Source organism: Tiliqua scincoides, chromosome 5 (genome assembly GCF_035046505.1).
Source record: "Tiliqua scincoides isolate rTilSci1 chromosome 5, rTilSci1.hap2, whole genome shotgun sequence".
Taxonomy (NCBI): Eukaryota; Metazoa; Chordata; class Lepidosauria; order Squamata; family Scincidae; genus Tiliqua; species Tiliqua scincoides.
Window position 1 is genome coordinate 68776956 of NC_089825.1, and position 22758 is coordinate 68799713.

Sequence of the window (22758 nt, forward strand, 5' to 3'; positions counted from 1 at the left end):
AACGTGTAACTTTTTTTTTGTTACCCCTCTCACTTTCACTTTCTCTGCCATTGTTGAAATTTATATTGTAACTCCCTTGTGAAAGGCTTGACAACATTATTGTCAATTATTATGGCAATATTGCCATAATGCTGTTTCCTTTATCACTGATTCATACATGATCATTCATCTGATCACTGATTCATACATGATCATTCAAGTATGATGATTCATACATGATCACTGATTCATACAGCAGTGGTTCTCAAACGTTTTAACTCCGGGACCCTCTTTTAAAATGACACTCTATTGGGACCCACCTAGCCTTATGAGACTTTTAAAAAGGTGATCTAGAAAGAAATAATATTTTTATTTATTTATGTAATATTTTATTTATTTGCAAATAAATATTTAATAATATTAAATAATAATTTAATATTTTATTTATTTGCAAAAAAAATAACTTGATCCATTTCTCATAATGAGGTAGTCCTAATGAATAACCTCAAGGCTTGAGGGGCTTAGTTATGTGATCCAGCCCCCACTACCCATCATTGATGTACTTGGGGGGGGGAAGTAAGGGGGGGAGGTCCAACCTTTTTTCTCTCTATAGCAAACTTGCAAACTGCAGGAGCTCAGCTCTTTGCAATGTAGTTAGCAGCTATCTGATTTCTGAATAGCCTCAGGGCTTGAGGCAATTAGTTTATCTGATCTTTCCATCACTCATGTTTTCATTGGAGGTTCTTCAGGACCCACCAGAAATCCATCACAATCCACCATGTGGGTTCCAATCCACAGTTTGATAACACTACATTACAGCACTTCTTGTCCAAGTAGGATAGCTAATATGGTCAATGGGAGCAGTCCATTCTGAAAAGCACATTGCCAGTCAGCAGCCGTTTCCTATCTTATCTTTAACTATGTATCCTATAGTACTGTTTCACTTGATTTTCCACAAATGTATCTCCCACTGTACTTTTTTTTTGCTATGAAGCACTGATAATCATCGCCCCCTCTAAACAGGAAACTCAGATGGTTCACACAGTTTGGGCATGAGACAGGGCCATTCAAAACTAAGGAAATGGTATCTGTGTGCTTGGGACACTCCCTAAGTACACAGAAGTAAATAAACTGGTAAATTAACAGGTAAAAAAGCTAAATGTAAACAGCCCTGTGAACCTTGAGCTTCAAGGACCTTCAGAAGGTTCAGGTATTTTAAGCTGGTTCCACTTCATTAAACATACACAGGAAAATGGTGAAGAGACGGGATTGGCCTGTTAAATATGCTGAAAGAGGGGGGAATGGATATTATGCACCCCCGCTTCTTGCACTATTATAGGCATATTTCTAAATGAAAGAAAAAAAATTTTATTTTTCCCACTCTCGCTAATATTTTCCTAGTACTTAGCTCCCAAACACCCTCTAGCACTATAGGGTGGTGAAGGCCTCAAGGGAATGGGAAAGAATGGTCGGTCTGTTCCCCCTTCCCCAGTGAACATCACTACTGTACAAGATTCCCATTACAGGCCAGGTGAAATCCTAAGCACAAGCATGCCTCTAGAACACTGTTTCTCAACCAGTGGTACAGGTACCACCGGTGGTAGAGGTACCACTGGTAGTACCTGAGGCAGTGTCTGGTGATACTTGTGGAACCTCTGGACACCTGCTGCCCAGCAGCAAGACCAGGAATGCAACACAACAAACAGCAGTAGGAGAATTGGCTCAGTGGGGCAGAGCTCCAAAGCATGCTTTTCTGCACTCAAAAAATGCCCTTCCATCCACCCTGAGCCTCTTACTGGTGTTTGTTGTATCACATCTGGCCTCTCAACCCAGAACTAACCAAACAGTGATGCTATTACCAGTTACTACCGGTGGTACTTCAAATAGGTGAACCATGTGAAGTGGTCCTGCAGAAAACATTGAGACTCTAGGACAGTGGTTCCCAAACATTTTGGCTGGCATCTCCCTTGACCTCTTGGGCTGCGGACCCTATTAGGGCTACATTAGGGCTACAATATTATACATTGTATAGGGCAGTAGGTTTTTTGTGAGGATTCCAAAGCTTCTCTGGCTGGTTTCTGCAGCTCCTTGGGAAACAACAGCTCACAGTTTGGGAACCCTTGCTCTAGGAGCTTGGAATAACACTGCAACACAACAACAAATGCAGGTTGCACCTGTCCCCTATAATACCAAATTTAGATAGGCCTAATATGCCTATCAGTATGATAGGCATAGTATGGAAGCAAAACAAAATGAAAAAAAATTCTACTGGAGGCTGGTGAAGACTGCATATAGCTCCTGGGCCATTTTAATAGCCAACTATTGCACCTGAGGCTGTTGAAGGAGAATTAGAGTACAATCCTAATCAGGTCTACTCAGAAGTAAGTCTTATTTTGTTTAAAGGGGTTTACTCTCAGGAAAGTGTGGTTAGGATTGCAGCTTTAGCCTGTTAGTGCAAGAATAATACAGCACATTTATTTTTTCATGATTTTTGTGTCAGTGCTCAGTTGAAAAGCAATTAAATGTATAAGACAGTTTCTAAATACTTGATACTTCCAAGTCACTCCTATGCTAGTTGGTAAATTAATATTTTTTTAAAATGATGTAATAAGAACCTACACTGTGCTCAGTGACTTCCATGATCAACTGAAGCTGCACAGTTGAGCCATGGATATCAGTTGGAAGGAAGGAAAAAAAGGGAAGGTGAGCAAAAGAACTGTCTTGCTTCAGAACCTTATAGTGATACAGAGATGGAACCAGGGCCAGGAATGTCAGTGCCATGAAAGTAACACTGTCTTTCCTCCTCCCCCATGCCTCTCAAGACCAAGGCAGCCCAAAACTCCCACATTCCGAACTGGCTAGAACCCTGGGAACCTGCTGCATCATTTTGTTGCAAGTCCTCACATATCTAAAGTAGCATCTTTGGCAACACTACTGCAATCCCTGAGGAGAAACACACTGCTGCAGCAGCTCAAGATTAGGCTTCTAAGTTTTGGCCCAAATCCTAACCACGTTTCCAGCACTGGCATAGCTGTACCAATGGGACGTGTGCTGCACCCTGCAGTTGGGTGTCACTCACGGAGGCCTCCTCAAAGTAAGGGAATGCTTGTTCCCTTATCTCAGAGCTACATTGCCCTTATGTCAGTACTGGAAAGTGGGTTAGGATTGTGCTCTTTGTATGTAAGAATGTAAGAGGAAAAAAGTTATCAAAATGGTGTATGCACCAAGAACTTGAACATAGTTTAAATTTGCAGCAGATGGCAGGTGGTGTGCTTAATAATTTTTGTGTCAAGAAACAGACTATAAAAAGAAAGTGCCAGACTTGTTTTTTTTAAAAGATATGATGATGTGAACTCATGATAAAAATATTGGTCATTTAAAAAAAAAGGATCAAATTAAGTTCTAGCACCAGAGGCAGTGCTAGGCTTTCACTTGCCCGGGGCCACCTCTGTGTTTGCTGCCCTCCCCACCCCTGAGCTGGAAGTAATTTAGGTGACACCAATTACTTCCACATGGCTGCAGCCACAAAGTCCAGCTGGAGGCTGTAGCAGAGCTTCAGAGAGAGAGAGAGAGTGTGTGTCAGGCAGTGCTCCGCACCAACTCCTTCTGCCCTTCCCTCTCCCCCCCAGGTTCCATTTGTCCCTCACCATAGCCCGGCAGGTGGGCCAAGGGGGAGCAGTCCCAGGGCAGACTTCCTCCTCCTCACTTCACTTGATGACATGCAAGGGGGGGGGGATGCAACTGTGGCTGCTGCTGGTCCTGCCACAGAAGGAGCCCCTCAGTCACTGACTGGCCTGGCAGGAAGCGTGCACGGAAACCTCCCTGTAGGAAAGAGGCAGCTCAGGCTCCGATAGAACACGTCGTGCAGCTTCTGAGTCGCACGAAAGACTTAATCAGAGTGTTTTGGGGCCCCTGAAAGTCGTGCCCAAGTCAGAGGCAAGCACCCCCAAAGCGTTCTGGTGGAGCCTCTCATGCTGCTCAGAAGCAAGGTAAAAGGCTCCATGGGGGCCAGAGAAGTGGTGCGCATCTCCTTCAAAATCAAAGGAGGCATGTGCCGCTTCCTGCCGCGTCCAAGGGCCACTCTTCTCCCCTTTCTTTCAAGGGGAAGCGTGGGGGTAGCCTCAGATGCGGCCGGGAACCACATCGAGAGTAGTTGCAGGAGTGCAGCCACTCTGCATGGTTCCCTGCTGGTCTGAGTGGCACCCCTTCCACCCTTTTAAAGAAAAGGGAGGGCAGAGGGGCAGCCTTCAGAGCCACGTGAAACCTCACCGACAGGAGTGCAGCTACTCTCAGTACTGCTTTTGGCGTACCTGGGGGGTGGATCACAGCAGCGCCCCCCCCCAGAGCAGCACCCGGGGCATTTCCTCTGCTTGCCCCCCTCTAGGTTCGCCTGTCTAGCCCATACCACTGTTGGCTTAGATCCTTTGCTTCTCTTACCAAGCTTTTCAGGTTAACTGAACCACATAGTAAAACTGTTTCCACCAGCAAAAGTTTCAGCAGAAAAATATTGGAAAATGGTCTGCTAAAGTACTTTAGTATCTGAAGTCTTTTACTACAGTGTTTCTCAAACTGTGGGTCGGGACCCACTAGGTGGGTCATGAGCCAATTTGAGGTGAGTCCCCATTCATTTCAATATTTTATTTTTAGTTTATTAGACTTGATGCTCCCATGGAATGTGACTGCATTTGAGGAAATGTTATAGACTTGTACTTTTAACAAGCTACTATGTATATTATTTTAACAATGATAGTAAAAGGAACTTACTCCTGGGTAAGTGTGAGTAGGATTGCAGCCTAGGATTGTAAAAAATTTTCCTGCTTGATGATGTCACTTCCGATCATGACATTACTTCCAGTGGGTCCTGACAGTTTCTCATTCTAAAAAGTGGGTCCCCGTGCTAAATGTGTGAGAACCACTGTTTTACTAAGATGGAGAAACTCATTAACAGCACTCATCTGCTGAAATTGCAGCCACAATAAAAACTGCATTCTAGGAAAAAATGTACTTTGGATAGTTAAGTAACTAACAGCGCAATCCTATCTTGCGCTGGAACAGGCAGGTCAAGTGGCTTGCACTGTATCCCATGCAAGACAGGGCTTCAAAGTGGCTTAGCCGAAAGTAAGGGGTAACCGCCGACCCCCAGCAACTACCCAAGCCGCTGCATTCTGCACTAGCTGTAGCTTCTGGACTGTCTTCAGGGGCAGCCCCACGTAGAGCACGTTACAATAATCTAATCTTGATGTCACTATGGCATGGACCACCGTGGCCAGATCCGCCCGAGACAGGTACGGACACAGCTGGCACACCAGCCAAAGCTGGGCAAAGGCACTCCTGGCCACAGTTGACACCTGGACATCCAGAAGGAGCTGCGAGTCTAGGAGAATCCCCAAGCTGCGAACCTGTTCTTTCAGGGGGAGTGCAACCCCATTCAGAGCAGGGTGATAGTCCGGCATCCGCATCGTATATTTCTGCACCAGGAGGACCTGTCTTGTCCAGATTTAATTTCACCTTGTTCGCCCTCATCCAGATCCCAACTGCCTCCAGGCAATGCTCTAGGACAGAGACAGCCACCCTGGAGTCAGGTGGAAAGGATAGAGCTGGCTGTCATCAGTATACTGATGGCACCCAACTCCAAATCCCTGGATGATTTCTCCCAGCTGTTTCATGTAGATGTTAAACAACATGGGGGACAATATAGAACCCTGCAGCACCCCACACCTCAAGGGCCAGGGTGCCAAACAGGAGTCTCCCAGTACCACCATCTGGGATCTGTCGGCTAAGAAGGACCAGGACCAATGTAAAACAGTGCCCCTGATCCCCACCTCAGCCAAACCGTCCCAGAAGGACACCATGGTTGATGGTGTCGAAAGTCGCTGAGAGGTCCAAAAGGACTAGCAAGGATGCACTCCCTCCATCCAGCCCTCAGCATAGGTCATTCACCATCTCTGTCCCAAAGCCAGGCCTGAAGCCAGATTGAAAGGGATCCAGATAATCCGCTTCATCCAGGATCCTCTGGAGCTGAGACACCACCACCCGCTCGATCACTTTGCCCAGAAACGGGAGGTTCCAGTCTGGCCAATAATTATCTAATACAGAGGAGTCCAGAGAGGGCTTTTTCAGGAGGGTGTGAACCACTGCTTGCTTTAATGCCAGAGGCATCCCCCCTCCCTCAAAGATGAATTTACTACCCTCTCTGTCCACTCGGCCAGTCCCTTTCCGGCAGATCTAACCAGCCATGCTGGGTACAGATCCAGTGGGCAGGCGGATGGCCTCACACTCCAAAGGATCCTGTCCACATCCTCAGGTTCTACAAGCTGAAAAGAATCCCACAAAACAGGATTCACAGGTGCCACGGGGACATCACTAGACATTGTCAACATGGGAGACCAAGTCGTGGCGAATCCGAGTGATTTTATCCACAAAGTGCCTGGCGAACATGTAACAGCGGACTTCCGTGTGTTCCTCCTGATTGGTTGGTGGGGTCTGATGGAGAAGACCTCGTACAACATGGAACAGTTCCGCTGGCCGGCTCTGTGTGAATGCAATGGGGGCAGAGAAGAACAGAATAGGACCGGTCATTCTGTTCCTTTGTGATGCTGGGTGAGAATGGCTTCTAAGCCAGTGTTAAAGGCATGTATCTTGATCAGTCTGTCTAGAGCACCTGGTGCTGGTAAGCTTGGGACACCACTAGTTGCTACTGGGTGCCATGCTGCAGTCAAGGTGTGGTCTATCTGCCCCCCCCAGGCCCCCTCCCATTCTATTCTGGGGTACTGTTCGATTATGCAGGTGTCTCCCACCACCCCTTCACTCACAGCAGTCTTGTAGCTTCCTCAAACTAGTGTCCTCTTGCTGGGCCTTCTAGAATTCCAGAATATTCACCCTTGAACATAGGGTGGTGCATAGCTCTTTGGTGACAGACCAGAGGAAGACCCTTTTTTCTGGGTCATCTGGTTCCCCTATGAGCAATGCGGGAGGATCTTGGGCCACAGCCTCATACAACAGCCTTATAAATCCCAGACAGAGCATCACATCCCAGAAGAATCCGGTAGGGGTGGTCTTTCATTCATAGCAGGTCTACCAACTGACTGACCCTAAAAACCCAAGACAGACCTTGACCAAGGGCCTCTGGAAACAATGGTGGAAACAAGTAATCACCATATACCACTTTACTGGAAGCAAAGCAGGAAGTAAGCAGGTCTGAATCAGATACTGCACTACCAGAGTTCAAAAGGGCATTAAACCACCTACCCCCAATCTGTAGCTTTATTAGCAAAAGCGGTGAGCCGAGGTCCAGGTCCTTCCCCTGCCAGCAGCCATCAAAACAGGGTCATATTCCATATAAGGGCAATCGCATTGCAGAAGGTGTTTGATACAGTCCCTTACCAGAGGCTGCTGAGGAACCTCCACTGTCAGGGAATCAGAGAGCAGGTCTTCTGATGGATTAGCAATGGATTGAGGACTAGGAAGTAGAAAGTGAGAGGCAATGGGCCATTTTCACAATGGATAAAGGTGAAAAGCTATGTGCCTCAAGGATCTGTCCTGGGAACAGTGCTTTTCAACCTGTTCATAAATGACCTGGAAACAGGGTTAAGCAGTGAGGTGGCCAGGGTGGTGGATGATACCAAACTTTTCTGAGTGGTGAAGACCAGAAGAGATTGTGAAGAGTTCCATCAGGATCTCTCCAAACTGGGAGAATGAGCAGAAAAATGGCAATGTGTTTCAATGTAAGTAAATGTAAAGTCATGCACATTGGGGCAAAGAATCAAAACTTTACATATAGGCTAATAGGTTCTGAGCTGTGTGTGACAGGAGAGAGATCTTAGGGTGCTGGTAGACAGCTCAATGAAAGTGTCAATCCAAAGTGCAGTGGCAGCGAAGGTGAATTCCATGCTTGGGATCATTAGAAAAGGTATTGAGAATAAGATGGCTAATATTATAATGCCATTGTACAAATTGAAGGGAAGGCCATACCTGGAGTATTGTGTCCAGCTCTGGTTGCCACATCTCGAAAAGGATGTAGTGAAAATTGAAAAGGTGCAGAAGAGAGCAACCAAAAGAAGTAGGCTACCTCAGAATGACAAATGTAGGGGATGGCACCAGGATGCAGCTTGTGTCTTGTTTTCTTGTGTGCTCCCTGAAGCGTTTGTGGACCACTGTGAGATACAAGAAGCTGGACTAGATGTGCCTTTGGCCTGATCAAATGGGGCTCTTCTTATATTCTTATGACAGAAAAAAATGTATTCAGATAGCCATATTAACACTGTGGTGCAATTATTTTGAAAGTCATTGGCATCACTTCAGTCCCAACAAGATATCTGATTCAGGACAATCGACTCAATTCATCTATTTACATAGATTTTAACATTTCTAATTCTTATTCTAACAGGTTAAGTATGCCCTTGTTTTTAAGAAAAAGGTCACTTGTCTAAATGGTCCAGTGTACAAACTAAGAAAGAATTACATTTCATATCATTTAAACTGCATTTAAAAAAAATCACAAGTATTTATTTAAAAAAGGATGACCTGTCATTGCTTTATTTTTTTCTAGTATATTAGCACTTTATAGCCACCACTCACCTACTATTTACAATCCACTGTTGTATACACTACAAATACATAATTATCAGGCATATATGGGGAAACAAACAGTTCTGTAAGGCTTAAAAAGTGACACATTTATACAGGTTTTTTAAATCTTGCAAAAGGTATACACATCATTAGCCACATAGCTCTGGAAGGGCCAATGCTACATTGACAAAACAGCAAACATATTTGCCAAAAATACAATAGCAGAAATGCAGTATGTGATTTGGGCAGAAGAAAATACACAAATCGGCTCAATCCAGAGCTTGTTGAAAACATGCAGATGCTCCAATGTGCACATGCAGCTCCACACAAGCAAAGGCTTTCCCATGAATTTTTATTAGAAGTTACTCTGCATGTACATCCACACAGACAACACCAAGCCATTCTAATAATGAAATGAAAGGGAAAGCCCAATTTAGCAGGAGCTTCAAAGTGTCATTTGAGCACACATGAGGCTTTGGATAAAAGCCAATAAAGTACCAGCAAAGTTGTAAATGTATCAGTGTAATACCCATATTTTAAAAGATAATTACCAACCTTGAGAATGTTCTGAAAAAATATTAAACATTATATATACAATGAGGTAAATGTACCTTGGTCTCTGTAGAGGTAATTCAAATTTAAAGCAACTGACACTGATTTTTTTGTACATGTAACATAACTCAAATACCACTGTAACTACTTTAATAGCACAGTATAAAAAATGAGCTAACAAAAAGGTGGATCCATGGCACTCAACTGGCAAATAATTACTTTGTTAGAATAGCCTCTTGCTACATTTGAATGAATCTGTAAGACTATACTATTGCCATATATACAGATATTTTAGGCTTACAAGACATGAAGGTGTGAAAGACTACCTGGACAGGGAAATTAAAATATACCATACCAGCTCTCAAGGATTATGGGTCCCTGATAAATTCCAGTATCTCAAGAAGTTCATCTAAGACTTCTGAGTAACTCAACTGGTTATTGTTCCTTCTGTGCATTCTGTAAGTAACCTGATCACTGATGCCCATAATCTGAAATGCAACTTTAATACTACATATTTAGAAGACAAATCTTGATTTAAAGAAGAAAACCAACCATATCAAGTAAGTGCAGACTGTTTGAATATATATCCTTGAATAATATAAAATTAATGTCTGAATGTTAAATATTTTGGTCCTCCTGGATACCTAAGAGCAAAACATTACAAGCTTTTAATATTATTAATGCTTGCCTGGGTGAGCATTTCAAATCTATATATGACTTTAGTCAACAGATGAAAAAAATCAAACAACAAAAACATGAATACAATTCAAAATTATATCACAGCAAAAGCAGCAAAGAGCTGTGTACCATTTTCATGATATGCAATTTGCATGTTGCAATGTCTATTGTAAGAACTGCTCAAATATTGATCTCACAGTATCTCATAAGTTGAGCTACTTTGTAGTGATTTACTTTCAGAAATACTGATACACATCATCGTGGAAGCAAACTTTCATGATGATGCACAACAGAATTTGTAAAAGACTAAAATACAAAAATAATTTTGCCTTTAGAAATTATGGAAAGACGAGACGACAGACAGATATTGTACAGTTAATCACTTTCGTCCTGCACCCCTGTATAAATAATTGCAGATATGCAGAGTCTTAAGTTTTAATTCATATGCAAATTTAATTTTTAACCCTTATAAAAACTAGTTTTAAGGCGAGAGTTTCTTTTTTTCATACATTTGTTTTAAAGATATATCAGTAGTGATCCAATTTGTGTGCAAGTTAGGAATCAAAAGCACTGGGCAGATTCCTTAGTTTTAAGTGTAAATACTGCTCTAACTTGGAGCTTTTTGCTGTTTCATAGGAACTAAACCCCTTAGTCAGCATCCATGTTTGATGGTGAACTGCTTTGCCAGATATGTTAAGAAAATAAAATAAATTGCATGCAAATTTTTAGTTGCCACTTAATAGATGGAGGCCTCAGATCAGAGGTCATCACAGAGGGTCAAGGGCTGTGCAAATGCTTCTGCAGGAGTCTCTTGTCAAACTGGAGTCAGCCAGTGTGGCCAACTCCAGCAGTTGTCAGAGGCATGGGCAGGTAATCTAGAGACAGTCCTTCTACCTCCCCCAGCATATAAATCAACACAGACAGTGCCATCCACTTATGCATATTAATATGATTCAGTAAAATAGTCATATAGCAGTCCCTGATGCTAGGAAAATGTTGGAGTTTTGCAAAGAATGACTGCATCAAATAAGACTATCCATATGCATAGTTTTCACAAGTGGATCACCTTGGGGAAAGCTGGGAGTCAGCTGATCTGTTAGCAAAGCATTGTTCTTTGAAAAGATAATGCCTGTGGAGAAATAACTATTTTCCATAGGTGGCATCAGAGAGCTACAAAATGTTAATAGATTAATCTCATATCAAAATTTTAAAAGGAACTTCAAGTACTCTTTGTAAGAGTCCAACTTCATTAGAAGTTAAGTGCCATTGTTGACACCACAACTCATTGTGATGTACAACTAAGACAACAGCACTGAATTAATGTATAGTACTTAAGATTCCTACAGTCTTCAGAATTAGTGTTTTTGGTAAAAAGAGAAGAGTTCTATACGCAAGTATGTAATCCACTTTTAGCTAAGAACCATTATTTGATGTCATTCTACAAGCACCAAAGACTTTGCATGAAGAGAACTGCATGAAGAAGATTCAAAAGTGGCACTTACTGGTACAGTACAATCTATTTTGAAGGCATGTAATGTTTTGAAGCAAAAGAACAGAAAGAATATAAAATATAATTGCATATGTTGTAAATGTTCCTCTGGACTGAATGAGGTCATGTCAGTAACTCCTGATTTAAAAATATGTCCAACAGAATGTAGTCTAGTAGCCAAAACACTATACAATCTGAATACAAGAAAAATCCAAGAGTGGTTCAGAATATACAGTGTACCATCATGAGCAAAGCAAATAGCTTAAAAAAAACTTTCAAGAAATCCTTCAATGCATTTTATAAATAGTGTTGCACTATTTTATGCATAATCTTCATGTCTGCAAGTAACACATCAGCATTAACCCTTGAAAAACGGAGTTACATTATTACTGAGACTAGACTACACAATGTTTTGAGTGCCCAGGGAAAGAGCTGTCCATAGTGCAGGGTAAGAATCTGTACAACTGTTTACCACATCTATAGAAATCCTGGGCTAATAACTAATTTTCCTATTGTGTATAAAAGGCAGCAATATCCTTCTGTTCCCTCAGTGAGGTAGAACAATTAGCCTTCTCAATGCACAAACCAGATGCAGACATGGACCCTTAAAGTATCCTTCAATAGCACCTCCAAGATTACATTTTTATGCCTTCTTGCTGACTGAGCTGCGACAGCGTTTTCTTTATACGTAAAGCAGTTAGTCTGGCTGCTCCATTGGCATACCAACATTCTCGCATAATTTTGGCCATTACTCGTAATGCCTGTAAAGTAAATAGAGACATGGCAACTTTAGTTAGCATGCCATAACTTCTCATTCTTTTGAACCACAAACAAGTGAGTCTTGTTAAAAGGCTTTAAAACTGTGCAATCAACTTTGACCACAGATTCAAAAGGAGTAAAGTAACTTCAACAAGGAGGACAAAGAGTTCAATTTCATTATCTTCACTCAAAACAAATGCTTTCATATGCATTCTCATAACAATGAATTTGTTTGCTTTAAATATTTTTAAATACTCTGAATACCTCACCTCACAGCTCTGCCATCTGTTTGGAATATTGGGTCGTAGCTTCTGTTCACAAACAACTTTCCTCATTTCTTCAACTGAAGGATCAGAGGGGACTAGGTCATAATATGGTAATTGATAATCTTCATGAATTCCTGAAAATGCATAAACAAAGATTGCATAATTTCAGGTTCTGTTGTGACAGTGATGAATTCTGTTTTGTTTCATTTTTATTTGTACCTACCACCAACTGAACATCGGCGAGCGATTTCCCAGAACACTAATCCCATTGCATAAATATCTGCTCGTTTGAAAGACTCAAAATGTTTCATGTTTATGGAATCATCCAGCACCTCAGGAGCCATGTACCTATTAAAATACCAATATACATTATTTATTATACAATGCTTTTTGAACATAGGAGTTTATATTTTTCTTTTGTTGAGGTTTCATAAGTAGCAGTGGTCCAATCACCCAATTCAGAAAACTAACCAACTCAAGCACCACAAAACAATCAGTTCCAAGAATATTCACTACTGCCCTGCAGTCCAATCCTTTCCTGGGTCAACCCAGAGCATAAAGCAATGCTGGTATAGCTTCTGCTGCATACTTTGGGCCATCCAGGGTCCAGGCAGCAATGGGGAGGTAAATAAAAACTTTGCTGAGGGGGTAGTGTCAAGCCTGGGCCACAGGATATTGATGCCACCACTGTCCCAATCTACCATCAACATGCTTGTGACCAACCTGATCCCTGCCATGCTCCTGCACAACACCCCCTCTGACAATTTAGGACCCAATCCTATCCAACTTTCCAGTGCTGATGCAGCCGCAGTGCAGCTCCGACTTAAGGGAACATTCCCTTACCTTGCAGAGGCCTCCATGACACTCTCGCCACTGCAAGATGCAGTGGACGCCCTGTTGGTACAACTGCATCAGTGCTGGAAAGTTGGATAGGATTGGGCCTTAGTTGCTCCAGCAGAGGCACTGGAGGTCACTGGCTTCCACCCACAGCTGACTTCCAATTGCACTGGCAACCCAACCCATGCACCGTTGCAGCAGCTCCTGCTGCATCAACAGTCCAGGCCTTGCACTGATGGAATGTGAGTGCCATCAGCACAAGGCCTGGATAAGACTGGGTTGCTAGTTCCATTTTCATCCAGCCTAAACTACAACTCTAGGCTACTAATAGAAATAACTATGTGTTTTAAGAACAATTTCATCAATTGCAAGCATACATCAATTGCAAGCATACCAACATACTAATCATGACTGTAATGTTTATTACAGAAGAACATATAGCTCTGCTCTCCATCCAAGGGACATTTTTTGAGTCTTTATGGCCACTAGAGTGCATTATAAAACTATAAGCAAAGGACAGAGAAAAGGAAAGCTAAAATGAGGTTAAGTTTCACAAACATATAAGATGGGCAACAAATGTCTGAACTGTACCACATCAAAATGCAGAAGGGATCACATAAAATGAATTTTCTTCTGCACAAAGATTTCTTACACACAGAAACTGGCTCATGTCCAAAATCTTAATTCTGATGTGCAGGGATTTTATTTTACTGTATGGAAGAGAATTCCATAATGAGAGCCCCCCACCCCAACCAGGTCTCTTGAGACCAGGACATCTTACAATCTTTCTATTGTCTAAAGAGAGGTACTTCCTATAAATTCTGGAACATCCACCAGTAAGGCAAGGAGGAAGGAAAAAAAAAGAGAGGCAACAAATTACAGTTACAGTTTCAAAGGCTACAGTTACACATTATGGTTACAAAGGCTTACAGAAATATTTTAAACTCAAATAACCTTGTTTGGGGTTTTGAATAGAAAAATAGCAATTTCTTTTATGGAGTTTCATTCTCGAGCGGGAATCTGAACTTAGGTTTTCCACATTTAAAACCAACATTCTAGCTACTACACCACATTGGCTGGTTTCCACTATGGGAAACTATGCCAGCTTTTAACAGACCCTGGGGGTTCTCCTGCACATTTGCTTTCAAAGTTAAAGCTATGCTCATCAGCCACCTTAACAAAATGTATTTTAATAGAACTAATGCTACTTTACCTTTTTGTTCCCACTCTGTGGTTTGGTGCAATATCTATTGTGTCTGTAGCCGAATCGTGTCTTACTGCCAGACCTAAGTCTGCAATACAGCATGTTCCATTTTTCTTTACTAATATGTTTTTTGATTTCAAGTCTCTATGAGCTATAGCTGGTTTTCCTGCATTTAATTAAAAAAAGACACACAAACAGAAGTAGAATATTTTGTAAAAAAACAAATGTGTACTCATACATTTAAATTCAAATTCATTGTTAAGCTTCAGCAAGTTTGGTGTCGAAACAACTTTCACAAATAACATCTATTACATACTTGAGAGATCACGTATGGAAGGAAGACATGAATTTTCAAATTAAGCTATGTGCCAAATACAAATGAGATCACTGAGATAATTTGAAACATTTGTTTGAGACTGATATAAGGTTTTACTCCTATTCACAAAAAATCGGCTCATCCTACCAGAGCAATCTGGACATTTGTAAATTAAACAAAGGAATAAAATCCAATATTGAAATACACTTTATCAATACGTTGAATTAAATTCACTAATCTCCAGATGCTATAAATGCTGCACCTAAAAAACAGTGCAGCCCATCTCGAACTACCAAGACTTGATCCGGATACAAACTGTATCTTTAGTGTTATGAGGCCTTGAATAGGAGAGACAACAGGGATGGGCAAATCCAGTAGGGCATGACTCGAGTCAAGCTTGAGTCTCCGCCCCCACAACTCATTGTTGTGACAATGAGTCACAACAGAGGCACTTTCAAAAGCAATTCAAAAAGACTTGAGTCACGAGTCTTTGATATGTGTGTCAGGCATGGGAAAGAAATGGGGCTGCTGCAGGGCTCTGTGTGTGTGTGTGTGTGTGTGTGTGTGTGTGTGTGTGTGTGTGTGTGTGTGTGACTGCATGAGATCAGGGACAGAAGCAGCAAGAGGGAGGAGGGTCAGCAGCTGCAAGGTTTCCCAGGACGACCCAATTCTTTGCAGCTCTACTCAGAAGTAGTCCCACTGCAACCGTTCTTCATCCAATGATCATTGGTGCCTTCCTGTCAGAGATGGGCAATATAGCCTGAGTTTTGCGACTCAGATTTGAGTCACCTGACTCGAGTTCCCATCCCTGAGAGACAGCATAGTAGGCCCTCTTTATTTGTGGATTCAGAACTCGCGGGTTTGACCCATGGTGGGTTCTGAACCTGTGTCTTGAGGACTCACAGAGAACCTTCCAGACGTAAGCTGAGGTCACATCTGGGAGGTCTTCTGGGTTGTGGGGAGGTTGCATGTGTCTTCCCTGCACCTCAGAATACCTGCTGGAGCCCTTCGGCAGGCAATTCTGGTTTGCCTGCCAAAAGGCTCTGGCAGGCATTCTGAGGCATAGGAAGGCTGCATGCAACCTCCCCATGACTCAGACAACAGGTAAGTCAGTGAATTTCATTATCTGCAGTTTTTGGTATCTGCAAGCATTCTGGGAAGAGAACCCCTGCAAATGCCAAGGACTGACCTGAACTGGTATTTCCCATCCGAGTACTTTCACATTCTTTTAATCCACCATTTCCTCCCTTGCTGTTATCAAGCAGAATTTTAGTTGCTCCCAAAATAGGAAAAGGCTGATGAACTGACTAGTGCCTCTTTCCTTAGTATTCAACAGTGTTGCATACTTTCACTGCTGTGGATGTAGAATCCTAGTCTCAAAATACCAACATGCACATGTCTGACAGCTTGCCACTGATTATGCACAGAGATTAAGGGTCAAATCCTATTCAACTTTCCAGTGCAGGTGCAACAGCAGTGCAGCCCTGCAGAAAGGGAACAAATCTTCCCTTACCTGCATGAAGCCTCTATGACTGCCCCCCACCACAGGACGTGGTATATGCCCTGTGGGAACGGCTGCACCAGTGCTGGAAACATGGTTAGGATTTGGTCCTAAATTACCTCAGAAACATAGGAACCCAATAACTTGGTACAGTTGTTTTATAGCTGGTAAAAAAGGAACTACCATATATACTCATGTATAAGGTGATATGGACACGTTGAGGGTAAGTTTTAAGCCAAAAGTCATGGAATTCACTATGTTCTGTGGGTAAGTCAAGGGTAAAACTTAGAAATGTATGAAAGTCTTTGAATTAGATATGGTGATGTTGTCTGATTGTACCTGAGGCCAGATCCTGAAAATCAACTTACCATTAATTGTTCTCCAAACCGGAAGAAAGATGAAGGAGCTTATTGGTGTTTTTCAACTTATACATGAGTATATACAGTATATTTAATGTTATCCATAGGATTTTTTTGAAGTTAAGAAAAAGCCAACACATACTAGGAAATTGACCACCATGCACACAAACACACACAAAGAGTAGGATTATGAACACCGCTGTACTGTAATTAAAGATATATTGTGAATTGACCAATTCAAACATCTCCAAGTAATGTAAGTATGCATGTACACAGGCGTGCGTGCGTGTATGTATGTTTCCACGTGTGTATACTTAGTTTTCAAAGACAAGCATACAAATTTAAATTTCATCCAATGATTTTTCCTATTAGGCTGAACAAGCAATACTGTAGACTCAATGTAGTTAAGTTACCTTGAGTGCCAACAATTTCCATGTGAAGATGAGCAAGTCCACTGGCAGTGGACAAAGCTAATTTTATCATTCCTTCTACAGTAACTGTGTATCTGTTTAGATAATCAAAGAGAGAGCCATGCTCATGATAATCTGATACCAGCCACAGCTGGGTCCACGTACCATTATCTGCAAAACAGAAAAAATACTATAAATGTTAAGTTAAAAACCTCACACACAAAACCTAAAATATACAAAAAGCAATTCTTGTGTATGAGTCAACATTTCATTTAATTGTGGTCTCTGTGGTAAGATGTGAAGACAATGGAAAATTTTTGTACTGATGCCAAAGAATAACAAGTTTGAGGCTGCCATCCTGCACACCCTTGGGATGCTTAAATCTCACTGATCTCCAATGCAATTTAAAGCAGACCACATGCCCGAATTGCAGACACAGCACCAAACTTCATGTTACATTTGGCAATGATGTGCTTAGTTTTCATTACTCAATAGCAGCTACTGGGAGGGCAATGCTACATGGAGTGGGAGGCATTTTAACCTTTCACCCCACCATGGTCCCAATGCTATACACACAGCTGCTAGCAAATAAAGAAAAACTAAGCATCTCAGAGTCGAGTGAATTATGTAATATAAAGTATAAATTACTTCACAATTGTCTAATGAACTTCTGACAATTCTGAGATCAGCAGAAGTTCTAGAGGACAGAGATATATTTCTTGGTGTACAAACAATTTATAGTAGTAGAATTTCAAACAAGAGAACTAGAGTTATTTCTCACTGAAAGTTCTGAATCTTCCTTGGAGATCAAGAATAGTAGCATGCCTCTTCCTGTCAGGTGTCATTATAGAGAATAAACATGGGATATAATCACTGTAATGTGAAGTGAATATAATAAAATACATTCTTTTCCACTTCATAGCTTTCTCCACAATACAGGATTTTTCCCAAACTAAGTTCCAAGATAAAGCAGTGATCAAACTGTGCATTGGTGTTTAAATTTTTTCTCTGCCGATACACAAAATGCTCCAATTTCATGTAACCCATAATTTTACACCTTTCAGATATAACCAGGAAAGATTTTGTTAAAAGTTTTCTAACCTTTATTGTCTGCTGCTATAAACCCAAGGATATTTTCATGACGCAACATAACTGTTTGATAGATTTCTGCCTCACGAAACCAGGAACGCTCTTCCCTGGAGGAGAAAATTTTCACTGCAACTTCTTCTCCTCTCCATTTTCCTCGCCAGACTTCTCCAAACCGACCTTTTCCAATACTTTCTTGTAGCACAATTGTTCTTGCAATTGTTCTTTGAACAAGTAATGGTAAACCTACAAAATGAAGTTCATCAGCAAAGATCCAGGTAATTTTAAATCTACCTGATTGAAGAAAAACAAACTATCCCTCTAACATCTTCTGGCATTTACAGAAACGAAATGTCAATACTGACTATATGCAAAGTGCGCATGTCTTTACTCCTCCCCCCCTTAAGAGTCTTACAAAAAAATATCAAGCCTGGGGGAGGGGGAGTTCCTCTACTTGAAGATATTTATAGTGGTGACCAAACTTGCAGACACTTTTTTTTGAAAATTTAATGTTTTGCAACTTTGCAGGCTTATAGAAAATGTTTCATTAAATGCAAGTGTTGATCAATTGAAAGAGAATTTAATGTTGAATTCAATAGAAAAAAAGAATTTAAGTATCTGCAGTACAAAAAAATGTTATGCTGCAAATATTGCAGTCAGGATAAATCTATACTATCAGTGTAGCCTTTATTGTTTAAAACAGCAGCAGAGCGAGAGCGAACAAGTGTTTGAAGCTCTGACTTTGCTATTATGTGGTGCCAGGAAGCAATTAAAGCCTCAATTAATTGCCTTTTATTTGATGAACACCTAATTTGTAGCAGAAATCAAACCTCAATCATTAGGAAAGTCATTTCCCACTTTTTTTCTACTGATAAGCAAAAACATCTTTGCAGCCTTTGAGTGACTTAAGCAACTAGGTACATCTCCCACCCACCCCCAGTTTCTTTTCCAAGCTCTGCAAATATGTTTATTGCCTGTCATTAGGTGCTTCACACCTCTGTTACCTCATGAAGGTTGAGATAAAGAGTTATTCAAGCCTGCAATTCTTTCCTTAGGCTGGAAATATGAGTCAAGGACACTGTTTCAAAGGGCCAAAAAACTCAGACTTATTTTAGTAACTTTATAAACATTTCAGGACTTAAAAAATTCAAGCACCTCTCCACATCAACTCTTTCAACAGAATTAAGTTTTTAATGGTGACTTATACTTCCACTATGCCTATTTACAGGGTCCTCATATTAGGCTGTGTCTTTTGTTTGTTTTACTGAAGGCTTCTTTCTGCAGCTATTAAGAGAGTGATGGAAGATAATTAGCTAGGCCTTTTGTAAGGATAATGCAACACAGTGTCAATGCTGTTGCAGGCCTAGCTGAGCTAAAAAGGGTTTTTTCCAGCTATTTACAGGCTATCCAAAGGTCACAGAGCATTGCCTCCTTGAGACTTTTTCTTAGTGAAGACTTCTGTCTGCAGGTTCTGATAACATTTTTTGGGGAGGGGGGGGAGGTAGCTAGCTGGTTCTGTTGTAAGCCTGCAAAACACCTCAACTGGTGTTTTAGCAGCTAGCTTAACTTGAAATCAAGTGGGTTTTTCCCCCCTCCAGGGCATTCAAAGGTCAGGGAACACAGGCACACACACCCCCATGCTTGCAACAGCCAGGTCTGTGTGCTCAGTAAAATGGGTGAGGAGGGGGATTTTCTTGGATAAGGTCAGTTTCTGAGTATGATTTACATAACCATCTATAGGTCAGCACCCTGGACAGTATGAAAAAAGCTATCTATTTACAGCCCCTGTTGCACATTTGCAACACTTCTGCTTCAGGTATATGGAAACACCTTGAATTTTTTATGAAGGCATTTACCTCATCTTGGAGGTCCCCTGAAACTGTTACAAAAATGCACCTTTGTCAGTGGTGTGGAAACATCCTCAGTAGAAGATAAAAATCTAGATGTTGATCCTGATTTTCTACCCAGATATTGCCATCTGTAACTTTTCTATTCTGCAGAACTTTACTGAACAAACAGTTGCTCTGCAATAACAGCTGTGCATAGAGGTTACCAACTTCTTACACCCATGCATATGACTTCTGAACAGGTCTTGATATCAATTGTACACATGGTCTTTGTAATCACTGCATATAGATCAACTGAAAAAACCTACACTGTTTTTGATGCTGTGAGATCTTCTCAAGGATTCTGACACAATTAGCCTTGAATTGTTGATATATCTACAATATTGGGCAGGTTTGCGGGGATGTACTCAAGGGATTCTACTTTTTCTTGGTAGGTCCAAATGACTGTTCCACTTGCTGGTCTCCTACCTGGTTTGGTTTGTAAAGCATTTTGGTGAGACTATGCAGAGGAACAAGATACCTTATACAGAGTTGGACCATTAGTCTGTTGTTTTATACCCTCTGGTGGCAGCTGTTTCAGGCATGGGTCTCTCTCAGTCCTTTCTAGATATGGAACAGATTGAAATGCATGCAAAACATATGGCTCCATCACTGAGCCTCTTCTCAGAGTCTATTCCTCTAGGCATCAGATGTAACAAGGCAGGCGTGTCTCAGCAGTATCCTACCTTCATCTCAAGATTTGTGTTAGTTGGTATCGTCTGATTGTAACATGGAACTGTATTTAGGCACACCACTTCAGATGTGAAATTTAACAAACATGGGTTTCCCTCTTCTACAAAACAATACTGCATCTAAAATAAAGAAGTTCCTACAAATAAATGCAGTTTTTTTGGTAATATGATGAAATCTAATCATTGGAGGGGGAAGACTTGGATATAAAAATTACACTTTTAACAACATGACATTTGTAGCTTGCAGACACCTCATAAACCTAAGAAAGAGAAAGCTTAGACACCGGGTAGCATTCACAGTACCATTAATGTAATGTAAACCCACAGCAACAATATGGGATGTAGGACAAAACGGTTGTCCCAGAAACCAAAAACATCTGCAGCAAGTAATGGACATTTACCCCATTCCTCCCTCATTCCTGTGCCATATCTCACACTACTGCCAAGAGTTCTTAGAAATGACTTTACAGGGGGCTTTAGTGCCACTGTGGATGCCACACATTATTCTCATAACTTCTAGCAAGTTGCTATGCTTGAATAGCACTATTAACAAATACTGTATTTCTTTTTTAAAAGGCAATTTATTAGTACAGAAAAAACTATACTACCTGAGCCAGAGCCTGAAGTAGTCATATCATAAATTAAATCTTTTAAAGTAGTTCCCTCTGATATGAAAGGCCGATCCATTGAAGGATCTTCTTCACTTGGAACTCGATGGTGTATGACTGTACGATTGTGGCAGATGTATAGAATAAACATGAGTGAAATGCAAACAAAGCAAACTGGTCCAGCAATGACAGCTGCCAATTCCACTGGTCCTAGACTAGAAGAAAGTTTTCCTGATACAGGGCCTAAAAGCAAAGAGAAAAATGGAGAGAAAATATCCAACTATTAGTTAAGCATATGTATTCTGTACATAGTTTGTACTAGTTTAGCATAAAACATACCTTGAGCATGCTTTGGCACGTGGCTCTGCTCCCACCCATTACCAGTTCCCAGGTACAGATATTAGCTCAGAATGTTGGCTTATTCCACTACCTGCTTTCATTTTATTTAATATTCCTTATGATTTGTGTATTTTGGAGAACAAAAGTTACCTGGTGTTGGAATTGGAAGATCTATTTTATTGCAGAAGTCTTTATCACAGCAATACGGCATAGTAGTAACTCCTTCACTTGATGAGGGGGCACAAATAAATGGCCTATCTCGGGGAATGAGATCCATTTCTGCCACACACATACTATTGCGTATGATTTTCTCTCCATTCCGTGTTACTGAAGTAATGCAGAGTCCATCTGTTGTGCACGTAAAATTCTCTTTCGTACAAAGAAGGCAATAACACTGTAAGGCTGTATAAAAAATATCAGTATTAGTTATGTTAAACACTGTTAAATTTACAAAATTAAAGTGCACCTAAGAATATATTATCTCTTCTAGTTGGTAATATATGCCACAGTAAATCTCCAAACTCATGTATTCCAATTTACTATTGGTCCAGCAACCTTTAAGAAAATTTATCCCTAGTGGTTAGGGTTTGTGATGAAAAGATGACTTTATGTTAAGTTTTCCTTTCACCAGTGTTTGGTCAGTTGACATCTGACCAAAGCATTCAGAGCATTTGAAAGAGACTAGCATTCCAGACACACTTTCAGACTGTTACAAACAGAACATAAAATACAACAGCCAGAATCCAACAATTTGTGGAACTAGTTCTGCACACCCCAGAAAGCTTTGGACTGGAGTGTCTCAAAACAGTACTTCATTCCAGGGCATTTCAACCATTTTTGAGGGTGAGGGACACATAACACCTTTTGCAAGTATCACCAGAGAGAGCAGCTGTACACTATTGTATGCAACTTTGCCCCGAAGTTGGAACTTCACTCAAACTTTGCCTTATTTTGAAGGGCTAGGGAGCTGCACAGTCATGTATTGCCCACTTCCCCAGCCATCACCACATCTAGTGGAGAAGTGGGACCAAAATCTATTTGCCAAAACATGGGGCACTAGACAAAAAGCACTGCTCCATACCATGCTGCAGGCCACTTTTAAAACACAGTGGAATTTCAAAAAGTATGTGATAGAGTATGGCAGTTAACTGTTTGAAGTGAAACCCTGAAAGCTCTACTGGATGCAAGCAGACTTCTGAGAATGTAACATTTTAGACCCCATCATCAAC

At 41.2% G+C, this 22758-nt stretch overlaps 1 protein-coding gene across 1 annotated transcript in view; it reads right to left on the reverse strand.

The window, feature by feature from the left end:
• Positions 1-8505: 8505 nt before the first annotated feature.
• The window catches only part of TGFBR1 (transforming growth factor beta receptor 1), a 36253-nt gene continuing 22000 nt past the window's right edge, over positions 8506-22758 (reverse strand). The window contains exons 2-9 of the mRNA XM_066627162.1: positions 21680-21931; positions 21191-21433; positions 18020-18250; positions 16922-17089; positions 14342-14498; positions 12515-12639; positions 12295-12425; positions 8506-12027 (exon numbers count right to left, since the gene is read on the reverse strand). Of these exons, the coding sequence (XP_066483259.1) occupies positions 11902-12027; positions 12295-12425; positions 12515-12639; positions 14342-14498; positions 16922-17089; positions 18020-18250; positions 21191-21433; positions 21680-21931 (1433 nt within the window). The 3' untranslated portion in view covers positions 8506-11901. The remainder of the gene's footprint in view (positions 12028-12294; positions 12426-12514; positions 12640-14341; positions 14499-16921; positions 17090-18019; positions 18251-21190; positions 21434-21679; positions 21932-22758) is intronic.